We start from the raw sequence: 15,000 nt of genomic DNA, 5'->3' as shown, positions 1-15,000 counted from the left end.
AATTTCCTTCTTCTAAGCACTTTACATGTCTCTCATTCTCTTCAACAAACATTTTAACCAGGTTATTCCCCTCTTCATATCTTTAACACTTCTCTCTTTCTCTTTACCTTTCCTTCCTCACCCTACAGCACGTCTTTAACAACACCTCTCTCTCCTACTTTTCTCTCACCATCTTTTTCTCTCACTCTTCACCCCCCCCTTCAACTAACCACATGATGTATTTGGCCTTACTGTATTATCATACTCCTCCCTTCCTTCTTCTCTACTCACATTTCTCTTTCTCTCTCTCTCTCTTACTCCCCCTCCCCCTCTCTAACTAACTAAACTATAGCGAGCGAACGGACAAGCAGATTATAAAACAGACAAGAGCATTAATCGAACCGGAAAAAAGCAACGATGCCGTTCTCCGACCGAAATAGAAAAAATGTCTGCAGGAGAAGTGCGGCCTTCTGAACTGTATATTTGCTGATAAAAGCAATCTAGGATGGTGGAAGCTGTCTGCAGCAATGAAGTGGAGGTGTGTAGAATGCTTACAATGAGCTTCTCTCCAACCAGTTCATGATGCATGGAATGTCGTCTGACCGAAGTAAGGGTTACAAACATACCTCCACATAGAGACCAGTTCAGACTAATGGCCATGCCAGAGGAGCGTGAAGATGGGGCAATAAACATGAAAACAAGCTGGCAACAAAATAGAACAGGAATGTCAATGGAGTTCCACGTTTTGGTCATTCCAAAAGACGTGTACGGCATCTTAAATTTTTCTTTGTTTTAGCAAGTGCGAGCAGATGCTGGTTGTCGCAGGGGGTAGGAAACCCAAATGTTGTATCTGTGACAAAACTGATCTCTTAAAAGCTTTATGTTCTTTTGTGAAGAAGCCGGGAGGAGTACCTCACTTTTTACTGCAGTTCCCAATGACAAATCCATTGCAGTCCCTAAGGGACCATCCCTACAACAAGAATAAGTAAGAAAAAAGCAACAGGAATCTTTGGACAAAGCAGGAGTCTTGGACAAGACAAAAGCACCCAAATAGGGGAGCACCAAACGACCCCCACCAAAAAGTAAAAAGCGGAGAGCGGGTGAAAATAATGATGTAAACCCCTAAATCCCGAAAGTTTGTGGGCACCAAGTTCAATAACCTTGACAACCGTGCGCCCAATTTTGTAACCAAAGTAACAGGCCAACAACTGCATTTGAAACTTCACCTTGTACGTGGTACCCTGTCCCCAAAACATTCTGACCAGATCAGTGTGCTTGCTTTTTCGATTCTTATTGAAGGGTCCACTAGTCAAGAAACCCATCTGCTGTCAGAATCCATTTTGTGGTGGTCATGGAATGCCATCCTTGACGATGCATTGCTATGCGCAGAAGCTGATGCACCTGCTGATATATTTATATTACTGCAATGGTATGAAATCAAGGCTGATCTGGTGTGGGCGTCCTTCGTGCTGCACGTCTTTCCGCTGCTCATTGACCGAGCTGCACTCCCGGGTGAAACACAGGACAAGAGTGGATGAAGCCATTTGCAGGAACACAAACTAAGATTTCCACAGGGAGTTAGTTGAGAATATGAGCAGCGATTAGCCAACCATTGACTTTGGGCATCAACGGGAACAGTCTGGGTTGTCTCTTCCGGAGCACATTCTAGTCGAAGATAATGGACAATTTCAACAAGTCCTTGGCATGGCAGTGCATCAGGGAGCGGGGCACATTACTTGTTCACTATACACTCTTTGGGAATGGAAGTTCCAACAGCCAAACCTGAATTTGGACCTGGAGATCTCCATTTCCAGCGACTTTGAGGGCCATATCCCAGTGGTGTCAGGTGTCAACGAAGAGCCCTCGACTACAACAAGACTACCAAAGTTTTTTTTTCCCCCAAGGTCTGGGGTCTTCCGTCCCTAAGTCCTAGACCATCACCTAATCACCCTCACCTGTCTTGTTGCTTAACAACAACAACAACAGCCGAACCTGTCTGAGATACGTGCAGGAAGACGGAACCATTCAGCTTGCAATTGTTCAGTGTCTGTATATTAAGGACTTGTGGCCTTCTGTTGAACTACTGCTGTCTTGTGTAAGACAAATCTAGTTGCCTGCTAAGTGTATAGTAAAGACCGACGCACCCACCAGAATTCTTTAAGTAGAGAAGGAAGGGGCTGTGTGATGGGCCCATCTGAAAGGTTTGAAGACAGGCACTTTCCTATCTGGCCAAACTCTCATCAATTTCTTCAGGTATCATTCGAAGAGAAAGGTGAGGGTAGAGAAGGAGGCCTTAATGTGGACGAGAGTGACCAGACTGGATTTGCTCTGAGAATGCTTTTCTAAATAGGAAGGAAAAACTGGAACATGACACTTTGCCATGGCTTGGTGTCGGCAGAGTAATTTGGAACATTTTGTGTGGAATTTTCCCTCACTGGACTTCTCTGCTTTTGGGGATTCATATTTATTTTTCATGTTTATTTTCATATATAAAACTAAAGTTGTGTGTGTGAGACTCTGTCTCCTCCGATTTAGATTCCTAACTACTCCCACATTTTGGAGTTCAGTTTAACCAAAAGCGGGTATCTTATAGTCGTCATTCATATCGAGCCCTTCTGGGTATTAGCGTGCGTCTACGATGAATCTACGATTTAAAAAGAAAAATTACCATCATTTTTCCGCATTTTTAATGATTTTTGCTCGGGTTATATAAGGGAAGTAACTCTCTAAAAATGCTTATATAGTTATTTCCCTTACACACCCGAGCAACGCCGGGCGATACTGCTTGTTTTCATATAATTTTGTTATAACTTTAATGTCGTCGGGTCTTCTTTCCCTCTTGATAGATGTAAACCCCACCTTTTTGTGTGTTGTATCTAGTTCTTTGACAAAATCTGCCATGTCTTGGGTCCCGGTGGCCGAGGTCAACTTTGCCTTTCATCCTTTCGGAGTCGATTAATTAAGTACCAGCTGCATTCTGCGGTCAATGTGATCGACTGTTCCCCTCCCTATAAAATCCAAGCTTTGCACCGTTAGTAGAAAGGATTACTATTATTTATGGTTTCCTTTCATTATAACTTTATTTCAGCTGCCTTAGCCCCGGGCCTCCTCCGAAGGCCTAGAGTAGCAAGGGAGTTCTGTTTTGCTATGCATGCTAAAATTATCACCACATTTATTCCATTTTAGATAGAGAGTGCTTTCCGTAGTCTATGGGCTGAACCCATCAAGGTTACCTTTTGTAGTTCACAGAGATTGGAGTTACCAGGGAAATGCTTAATAATCTTCTCAGCTCCCTTCTTTATAGATTCCCAGTGCACCGATTACAACTGGTATTGTCGTAGTACTTAGCTTCCACATTTTCATGATTTCAATTTGCAGATCTTTATATTGAGAAAGCTTTTTGTATTCCTTTCTTGAGACATTTTGCTCTTGGTGGGGACAGACATATCTATTAACAGACAGGTTCCACTGTTATAGTCCTTGATCACAATGTCTGGTCGATTGGAGTCAGTTTTTCTGTGTTTGTATTGGGAAGTGCCAAAGGATGGTGATGCCCTCGCCATTTATGACATCCCCTGGATGGTGCCTGTACCACTTACCATGGGATTTAAGCATTCCAGTGGTTGTACTTCCCTAGTCTGTCATGTCTTGTGAGGTACTTCTTTGCAGCCAGGACTGGGCAGCCAGAAACAACACAATTTTCTCTGTGAATTTTCCACAAATTCTGCACAAGGGGCCAGATTCATCTTTAAGGATGGTTAGTTTCTGGTAGGTAAGCTCTGCTCTTGCGCTGCAATAACAAAACCTTCTGTTTCCCCTTTCAGACCTGTCCCTTGTAGCCACTGGTTTTGATCAATGTCTGGCTTGGTCACGTGGTTAGGGTATTTTCCATGCGGGGTTTTGCCTTTCCAGGGGTTTTGACTTCCATATTATTCATGCAAGCCTTCTTTGCTTTTGTTTGGTGTTTTTTCTTTTGCATCAGTGATAGGTTTGTCACTATTTGGATCTTGTTGGTCTTTCAGATTGTTAATTCCTAAATCAAGAGAAGCAATGGGCGCAGGAGTGGCTGTGTGGTAAGTAGCTTGCTTACCAACCACATGGTTCTGGGTTCAGTCCCACTGCGTGGTACCTTGGGCAGGTGTCTTCTACTATAGCCTCGGGCCGACCAAAGCCTTGTGAGTGGATTTGGTAGATGGAAACTGAAAGAAGCCCGTCGTATATATGTATATATATGTATGTGTGTGTGTGTGTGTGTTTGTGTGTCTGTGTTTGTCCCCCTAGCATTGCGTGACAACCGATGCTGGTGTGTTTTATGTCCCCGTCACTTAGCGGTTCGGCAAAAGAGACCGATAGAATAAGTACTGGGCTTACAAAAAGAATAAGTCCCGGGGGTTGAGTTGCTCGATTAAAAAAGGCGGTGCTCCAGCATGGCCGCAGTCAAATGACTGAAACAAGTAAAAAGAGTAAAATGAGTAATGGTAGGCCTGTCAGTATTTCGGTGTCTTTGCTCATTCTTACTGTTAACTTGTAGGCCAAGAGATTTTTAAAATTTCTAAGCTTCGTGACAGAAGCTTCGTGCTTCAGTGCAGTTTGCAAAAGTGCATCACTTGCTGTATTAAGGTACGTTTCAAGGCCTATTATTGCTGATTTAAAGGATTGTTCAAGCTGCATCAGGCCTCTTCCACCTATTTTTCTTGGGAGATAAGTCCTATCTAATTCTGATTTTCAATTATTCTTCTTATTATTATTATAACTATTACTATTATTGTTATTATTATTATTAATTATTATTATCATTATTAATTATTATTATTATTATTATTATTATTATATTATTATTATTATATTATTATTACTATTATTATTATTATTATTATTATTATTATTATTATTATAACTATTATTTATTATTATTATTATCATTATTATCATTATTATTATTATTATTATTATTATTATTATTATCATTATTATTATTATATTATTATTATTAATTAGTATTATTAATATTATTATTATTATATATTATTATTATTATTATTATTATTATCATTATTATTATTATTATTATTATTAATTAGTATTATTAATTAATATTATTATTATTATTATTATTATTATTATCATTATTATTATTATTAATTAGTATTGTTAATATTATTATTATTATTATATTATTATTATTATATTTCCAGAAATCTGCCTCAATCTGCTTCGTCGAGTGACGCATACACACACACACACAAACACATACACCCTTAGTTGGCATACAAAAATATTGAACCAAGGATGGTTTCCACTCCCGCTATCACTCATACCACTCTCGCTACTCCTACTTCAACAAACACCATCTCAGTCGCTGGTTTCGTCTTCCTCATCACCTTTGCCCTCATCTGCATCTCACACGCACAGGAGCAGCGAAACCGCAGCTTCCCTTTCCGGTTGTCCGGTGCAGCTCGAACCGTTTTATCTTTCCGCTACCAACCTGCCAGCGAGTGTTTGTACGATATTAACGCCAACGTCTCGATTTGTGCCTCTGACCAGCCTTTCCCAACCAGTACCCCTAGTGCCACCCCCCAGGGGCAACCCTCACCTTCTAATATCTCCTACATATATATCCACTGCAGAAACAATCCTACACGGTCCAACCCTCACCGGTCCAAGTGCCTATGCAAATTTGGAAATCCTATTTTTTCTGTTTTAAACAATGCCTATGTCTCCGACGGGCCCCTTGAATTAACCCCGACAGTGAACAATGAACAAAAACCCAACACAAGGTCACTAGATGTGCTGGATATGGATATAGATTTAGAATTACAGCCTGATGGTGGATCCAGGATTGGTTTAGCAGCAAGCAGTCGTCCACATCTACAGGATGGTCACCAGTCGGAACCATGGAGTGATAAGAACCAGCAGCTTGAAAGTAGGTCTCAAACAGTCCTTAAGAAAAATGTTGAATTTTCACCCAGCCACAAACCAGTGCAACCCCAGAATTTTATTTTTTGTCAGGTGACTGATTTGACGTCGATATCGTTGCATCACTTGAAATCATTGGCTGCAGTGGATTTGGGTTCAAATAGCATCAGAGCTGTACCCCGCAAGTTTTTTGTCGGCTTAGCCAATTTAAAATACATTTCTCTCTCTCACAATCCTATTGATATACTACCGGATGGAGTGTTTTGTGGTCTGAAAAACTTGACTTACTTAGACTTAAGTAACCTTCACTTGTCCGGGTATCCATCAATTGCATTTTTGTGCCACCGGGTGTCGCCACCAATCCGTTACATTGACATTAGTCAGAACAGCATCGAAACTCTGTCTACTGAGGCCTTAACGACACTTGCATCGTCTCTCATATTCCTCAATCTCTCCAGTAATGCTATTAACCATATACATTCGTCTGCCTTCCAAAACAGCCGTGTCTTGAGGACCTTAGATCTCTCTTTCAATCGTTTGTCCGAGTTACCAGCTCGGTTATGCCAGGGACTTGAAGCCCTTCGTCACCTTTACATCTCATCCAACCGTATCTTCGTCCTACACGCTTTACCACTGATCAACTGCACCAGACTCCTGCATCTGGATTTATCTTCGAACATCATTAATCACATCCCACAACATCTCAACCTTTCGTCTCTGCAACTCCTCAACCTCAGCGCCAACGATTTAAGGTCCCTAACTCCGTCTATGTTTAGTGCCTTTCCTTTGCTAAAACAACTTGATCTCTCACAGAACAAAATCAAACTCATCGAAAAGAACAGCATTTCTTTGTTCCCAGCTTTGCAGTCCCTCAATTTGAGTCGCAACCGTCTCGAGGACGGATTGAACTTCAATGTTATCTTTCAGCATTTAGGGTCTTTAACGGTTTTAGACCTCAGTTCTAATGTTATCACATCACTGGGCAACAACAGCTTTGCTCACCTTCAGAACTTAGAGCATCTAGATCTTTCCCATAACTTCCTCAGTTTCTTTAACCGTTTGGTATTCAGAAAACTGTCCAGATTGAAAGAACTGAATCTTAGGGCAAACATGATATCACTGTTGTCACGTGGGGCATTTGAAGACCTCGCTGATTTACAAATACTAGATTTATCCGAAAACGACCTTGTAACTATTGAAAACCAGGCCTTCCCCCAATGCCCGTTTACTCTGAACTTGAGCAGGAATTCTTTACAAGTAGTTCCAGCCGGTCTGAAGAACACATCGATACAGCATCTTGACATGAGATGGAACTACATAAGAAAACTGCATTTCCAGGCGTTTCATGATATGGGGCGCCTCGAACATTTACAAGTAGGACACAACCACATTGAAGAGGCCATTCCTGGAGCCTTTTCTAGCTTATCTAACCTAAAAACCCTCTCGCTTGACCACAATAAATTAAATATTGATTTTGAAGAAAATGTTTTTCAAGGCTTGGAAAGTTTAGCATCCATAAACCTCGCCTACAACAACATCCATCGTCTCTCGGACATTTTCAGATACCCCGCCTTACAGCGTGTGCAATATCTCAATATATCACACAATCCTATAAAATCGATAGGGGATTATCTCTTTCCACCCACTTACCCTGTACGAGGTGCCATCCGAAAGCTTTCTCTTGACAGTTGCAACATAACCGAAATTATTCCGTTTGCTTTCAACAACCTGGAGAACCTGACCGCCATCTCTTTGCGGGATAATTTCCTCACTCGTTTCAAACCGTTTGTCGTGATGTCCTCGGGGTTGTCTGTACTCCTACATGGCAACCCAATCGTTTGTTCATGTGAAATGCGTTGGCTTAAAGAGCAACAACAACAACAGCAACAACAACGGCAGCAGCAGAAGCGAAGTTTTGCAATGGAGAAACTTTCTGAATCTACGTATCATGTAGAAGAATGCACATTTGAGCACAGCCCCGACCGGAAACCCATTCTCACTACAAGCATAAACGAATTCCTCTGCATATCAAAAATAGAATGCAGCACGAAGTGTGACTGCTTCGCAGGTAAAGAGGCTGGTTCACCGCTGCGGACGCTCTGTTCTCGAAGACTGACCACTTTGCCTGATGTCATAGCATCCAGCACGGTCCAACTGTATCTGGATGGCAATGATTTCTCATCCCTCGGTCAACTGACCAGTTTGTCCGAACGCAAACGAATGCAGACGCAAGAGCTGTACTTGAACGCTAGTCAAATCAGCTCCATCGGCGAGGACTTCCTCAAGAGGTTCCCAGAACTGCGGGTCCTCCGACTCAACAAAAATTCGATGTTGACTTTACCGGCGTTTGTCTTTGGAAACCTCGTCCTTCTCAGAGAACTTTACCTCAACGATAACAGCATGAATCATTTTGACGAAAATGTATTCCATGGTTTACGATCCCTAAGACACCTTGATCTTAGCGGTAACAAGTTCCGTGTGATCGAGGCACATACCCTGGCTGAATTCAGCCATATTAGAACCTTACGGTCAATCCAGCTGGAGCGAAACCCATGGCAGTGCGCTTGCGACAATCAACAGTTCTACCATTGGCTTAATTACAATTACACAATTGTGCGTAACAGGAGAGACATACGGTGTAACCACAAGATCGTTGTTGACCAACGTCCGTCTGCATTTAAGTGTCAGCCGTCCTTAACCAGGAAAATCGTTGTGATTGGCCTCATAATGTCTGTGATTATATTAGCATTTTGTTTAGCTTTCTTCGTAAGATATCGCCGTGAATGTGTGGCCTGCATCTATGTCAAGCTGGGGTTGCAGTGTTGTCGGTACAGAGATCGATCGTGCAGGCCATTCGATATCTTTCTCGTTTATGATCGGCGAGATGAGGACTGCCGCAAATGGATTGAATCGACCTTGCTACCCAGGCTCGAGTACAGCGGGAAGCACGCTTTCAAGATTTTCTATCCAGACCGCAACGCCATCACCATCATCAGGGGTAGATCCAGGGCCGGAAACGCTGCCACAACGCCTCCCCGCAGCGTTTGCACCGCGCCGCCGCCGCCGCCGCCGCTGACTCCGTTGCTGACACCACCACCACCACCAACACCAACACCAACACCGCCGCCGCCGCCAAGGAGAGCAACTACGGTAACGACACAAGCAATGCCACTGTTCCCACAGGTGCCACCGCCACCACCTCCAACAACACAGACCTTCCTGCAGCCATCAGCGCCACCACCAACGCCACCACAGTTACTACTACGAACTACAACAACAACAACAACAACAACGCCGCCGCCACCGCCACCAGCCCCACCGGTAACCTCGCTGCTGCCATCAGCCAGTGTCGCTGCACAATGGTTATCGTGTCCCGCGGCACTGGCTCCAGCCCGTCATGCATGGCGGCACTAAGGGTCGCCGTTGCTCTCTCTAAGGGCCAGATTTTGATGGGTGTGGGTGGAAGCAGTGGAGGGGTATACGATGGTGACGATGACGACGACGGCAGCCATGGGAGCAGGTTCGGAGGAGAGCGAGGGAGAGGAGAGCAAGGAGAAGTCGACGAAGAGGAAGGAGGGGTAAGTCACCACCGACACCAGCTCCCCTTACAACAACAACAACAGCATCACCATTATCATCATCAGGATCACCCTCATAGCCTCCAACCTCATCAGCATCATCACAATCGTTATCATCGTCATCATGCCCCCAGCCACCACTATCGCCATCATCATCATCATCACCATCGTCGTCATCATCAGCAGCAGCAACGGCATCGGGTTGTGTTGGTGTTTTTCGGTGACGTGGACATCTCGACGCTGGATGATGAGATCAAACGCCGGGTGCAGCGCCGGGAGTACCTGACTGCCCGGGGCCGTTGCTTCTGGCACAGGCTGCAATATGAACTGCCGAAGCCGGGTCCCTGCCGTGGGCAAGAGCTTAACGAACACGAGGCGTCAGTGGACGAGGAGACGGCTATCATACAGAACTCTGTCCTGGCTGAGTATACCTCATGCATGTAAGATAGAAGAACAGTACTATGGAGTAGAGGTTAACTTAGGTGATTTAGAGGTGATGAAGTAGAGCAGAGATCGAGCGGAGTGGAGGGCTGGTGGAGTGGGGGGGGGGCGTGTGATGCATTGGAGTTTCGGTGGAGTGGAGAGTGAGTGGAGAGCGTGTTAGCAATATGGATTGCGGTGTGAGTAAAGTGGAGTGGAGTGTGAGTAAAGTGGGGTGGAGTGTGAGTCAAGTGGGGGGGTATAAAGTGAAGTGCAGTGAGAGCGTAAGTGGAGTGGAGTGTGTATAAAGTGAAGTGCAGTGAATGTGTGAGTAAAGTGGAGTGAGAGTCTGAGTAGAGTGGAGTGGAGCGTGAGTGAAGTGAACAGAGTGTGAGTAAAGTGGAGTGGAACCGATCACTGCAGCAGAATGCTGTCGAGTGGAGTAGGAGTGTGCACTTGAAATAGTGGAACAGAGATGAAGTGTGGGAACATGGCTTTGGAGTGAAGTAGGTTGGAGTGGAGTAGAGTTGTAGAGCATAAGGTCAGATCGCTGCATCCAGCAGATCAAAGACATTCCAGATGTGACAGTCCTATCTTTCATTCAGACATAGTGTATGTTGGACTGCGCTATTTAAAGTGTCCTTCCTTGTTGTTTTTGTTGTTGTTGTTTAACCACAGGTCAGCCCTGGTCGAATAGACCTATGATTGAAGATTTTTCAGCTATGACAATCCTGCCTTTTACCCCCCCGCCATATATATATATGATTATATACTGATAGGTACATATATATATATACATTTATATACAGTTACATACACACAAACACTATATATATGCATACGTGTATATATAAGTATATACATACATACATACAGAAAGACAGACAGATAGATAGATAGATATACGCACTTTATTAAAAAGCAGCAAAGATATCACAAAACCAGTTACTCAGAGTTTTGTCTGACGAACAGGAACGTGAAACCCTGAGCAACAGTTTTTTTTATGATATTTTTGCTGCTTTTTAATAAAGCATATTACTCTACCCCCGGTATTTGAGTACTATGCCTCCCACCTTGTCTCACATTTATGTGCTTACTCTGGTGTACACACACACACGCAAACACACACACATACACACACACACAGAAGCATGGATGTGTGGTAAGAAGTTTGCTTTCCGACCACATAGATCTGGGTTCAGTCTCACTGCGTGACACCATACGCTATATCTTTGGACCGACTACAGCCTTAGGAGTGGATTTGGGAGACGGAAAATGAAAGAAGCCCATCATATATATATACATATATATATATGTATTTATATATATATACATATATATATATATGTATATATACATATATATATACACACACACACACACACACACACATATATATATATATATATAAAAAGGCGGCGAGCTGGCAGAAACGTTAGCACGCCGGGCGAAATGCGTAGCTTTATTTCGTCTGTCGTCACGTTCCGAGTTCAAATTCCGCCGAGGTCGACTTTGCCTTTCATCCTTTCGGGGTCGATAAATTAAGTACCAGTTACACACTGGGGTCGATATAATCGACTTAATCCGTTCGTCTGTCCTTGTTTCTCCCGTCTGTGTTTAGCCCCTTGTGGGTAGTAAAGAATATAATATATATATATATATATTATATATATATATATATATATATATATTTAAGCAATAATAAATCTCTGAACGAGATGTAAACAGTAACCGCTCGACAACGTAAAGTTACTAGCCATCTCAATATGGCTAACCACCCACCCTTAGTGGTTAGCCATATTGAGATGGCTAGTATACTTTACGTTATATATATTTATATACACATATATATATATCAGTTTGGTAAGAAAGTTCTTGGACACTTTTAACATATCACTTTATTAATTAAAAAACAACAACAAAGAGCAATCGATCCAAAAGGTAATCACCCTCGTTATCGATCACCTTTTGCCATCTTTCAGGTAAAGTTTTGAATCGTATCATGCAGAAATCACGAGGTTTGGAATCAATAAATTCGTAAAGGATCGATTTCAATTCTTCTTAGTTTTCAAACTCTGTATCGCCAATCGCGTGTTGCAAGGCAGGGAATAAGTGGCAGTCAGAAGGGGCAAGCTCAGGAGAATACGGTGGGTGCACCATAATCTCTCGGCCCGCATCCTTCAGCTTCTCTGATGTCGTCTTTGCACGATGTGCTGGCGCGTTGTCTCGGTGGTAGGTTATCTTCAAATTTGAGCCTTTTCTGGACAGTTCGATCTTTAGACGGTCGATTTGTTCGCAGTAGACATCCTTGTCAACGGTGGTATCGTGTAGGAGAAGATCCAACATGATCACACCTTGGCAATCCCACCAAACTGTGATCATAACCTTTTCCCACAAGCGGTCCTTTTGGCGAAGGTTTTGCCTGTTGACCTTTGCTACACCCAGCATCGTCTGCACCTCACCTTGGAGCACAGAACCCACTTTTCATCCCTAGTGATTACTGACTCCAACCAATCGAATCTTCGGCTTCACCAGAGCAGACACTGACGCCTGCTTGTTTTTTCGCTTCAATCAATTCATGTGGCAGCCATTTCCCAAGCCTGCTGACCTTGCCCAGACGATGCACGTGATCGTTATCTGGTCACATTGGACACGCTGGCTGCTCCTGATTGGTCGGCGATGCTGATTGGTTGCGGGATTGAAGGCGGCTTGGTTGTCCAAGAGCTTTTCTTACCAATGTAATATATATATATATATATATATATATATATATATATATATATAATATAATAATAATATAATAATATTTAGGGAATATATATATATATATATATATAATGTAATATATATGTATATATACACATATATTGCATTATATATATATAATGCTGGTGTGTTTATGTCCCCGTCACTTAGCGGTTCGGCAAAAGAGACCGATAGAATAAGTACTGGGCTTACAAAAGAATAAGTCCCAGGGTCGAGTTGCTCGATTAAAGGCGGTGCTCCAGCATGGCCGCAGTCAAATGACTGAAACAAGTAAAAGAGCAATATATACACACAGACGTAAATGTCTAACGATGGAATGAGTGCTCAGCACCGTATTCGTTAATATATATTTTCTTTATTCGTGAATTAAGGCTGCCATCGGTTTCATGTTAGGTAAAGTAGAAAAATATCCTAGTGTCTTAACAATTGTTCAAGCCTATCATATAAATTGAGGTATTCGCTTCCATTTTGGAAAACAGGTAAGGCAGTAGGATATTTTACCACCTTTGTGATATTGATGCCAATGGTAGCTTTATATATATATATATATGCAAAGTATATATATATATATATATATGCAAAGTATATATATATATATGTAATATATATATAATATATATATAAGATATATATATATATATATAATATATATATATAATAAAATATATATATAATAATATATATATATATATACATCATATATATATATAATATATATATATATATTATATATATATAATATGTATATAATATATATATATTATATTATATTATATATGTATATATATATATAAAATATATATAGTAAAGTATATAATATATATATGTGTGTGTAAAATATATATATATATATATTATATATATGTATATATATATAATTATATATACATGTATATATATATATTATATATATATGTATATATATATGTATATATATATGTATATATATATATATATATTATATATATATATATATATGTAATATATATATATGTATATAATATATATACATGTATATATATATATATATACATGTATATATATTATATATATTATATATATATATGTATATATATATATATTATATATTATATGTATGTATATATATATATATATGACGCTTCTTTCCAATTCCGTGTATCAAATCCGGTCACAAAGCTTTGGAGAGTCCGAGGCTATAATGGAAGGCACATGCCAAAGGTGCCACACATTGAAACCGAACCCCAAAACATGCAGTCGGGAAGCAAACTTCTTACCACACAGCTACGGCGCCCAAATGCATTATTTTACTTTTTTTTGTTTTGTTTGTCTTTTTCTTATTTTTGAAAATAAAATTGAGATGATGCATGTGAAGAGTAGGGTCCTGAGTTGGAGACTGAAGAGAGGAAGGCGAAGGAGGGGTGAGAGGGAGGTGGATGGTGAGGAAGAGGTAGAAAATGGGGCCAGTGCCATTGTATATCTGCGGTGGCAGGGAGTCTTGCTGAGTGATTCTCCGATGATGAAGATGATGATAATTATGGTGATGGTTAGGGGGATTATGGTGATAATGATGATGACGATGATGGTGATGGTAACGATGAAGAAGAAAAAGAGGAAGAAACATGAATATATTAATGGCTTCAGAAGATTTTCGTTTTTTAAATTATGCAAGTAAATTAAAATTCATTTAAAATGGAAAAAATAAATAAATTTAATAAATAAAACAAATCGCTTTGTTTATTTTCTCTCTTTCCTCCTGTCTGCGTGTCTGTCTGTCAGTTTGCCCTCCCTGTATATTGGTGTGTTTCCCTGTGCGCCCAATCAACACCGCGCGTCGTCTGTATCGTCCAATCAGCAAAGGTGTCACTCTAACATCCCAGCCTACTCTGCCCCTTCGAGGCTGTGTGGCCGTTCGACGTACCAACTGTGAAAATAGTCATACCCTGACGCATGCATCGTTGTATTGCGCTTAAAGAATGTGATATCTTGCTGTTGTGGTCACAGATTGTATGCCCGGCACACAACACGGGCCACATGCACCTTAAGTGAATGGTTATCTGTTGTAGCTTACAGTTAGAATATTTTTTTCTCAGTGTAGAATTTAGTTAGCTTTGAGATCACCTCCACCTCCGACGACTCAGACACCTGAGAAACGCAAGTGCAAGACCGCCATGCTTAGTGAATTTGCACCGATAGAGGTGTCACCTCCTACAATCCTACAAGGCCGAGCCCTCGCCGGTCCAAGTGTATACGAAAATTTGCAAATCCCGTTTCTTTTGCTTTAAACAATGCCCACATCTCCGATGCGCAACTTGAAGTAACCCCGGCAGTAAGGTCACAAGGGTCGGATATGGATATAGAT

At 41.4% G+C, this 15,000-nt stretch overlaps 1 protein-coding gene across 2 annotated transcripts in view; it reads left to right on the top strand.

Moving 5' to 3' along the window:
• The window catches only part of LOC115230984 (toll-like receptor 7), a 16,155-nt gene extending 6,697 nt beyond the window's left edge, over positions 1-9,458 (top strand). Inside the window, exons 2-3 of one of the 2 annotated variants that reach the window (XM_036499891.1) lie at positions 5,175-8,994; positions 9,025-9,458. In XM_036499891.1, coding sequence (XP_036355784.1) covers positions 5,269-8,994; positions 9,025-9,309 — 4,011 coding nt within the window. In that variant the 5' untranslated portion in view covers positions 5,175-5,268 and the 3' untranslated portion in view covers positions 9,310-9,458. Of the gene's footprint in view, positions 1-5,174 lie in introns of both variants that reach the window. The other variant, XM_036499890.1, reaches the window with a different exon arrangement.
• Positions 9,459-15,000: the final 5,542 nt, after the last annotated feature.

Source organism: Octopus sinensis, unplaced genomic scaffold, assembly GCF_006345805.1.
Source record: "Octopus sinensis unplaced genomic scaffold, ASM634580v1 Contig16957, whole genome shotgun sequence".
NCBI classification, from domain to species: domain Eukaryota; kingdom Metazoa; phylum Mollusca; class Cephalopoda; order Octopoda; family Octopodidae; genus Octopus; species Octopus sinensis.
Note: the sequence above shows the minus strand (reverse complement) of the source record. Positions and strands in the feature narration are given on the sequence as shown.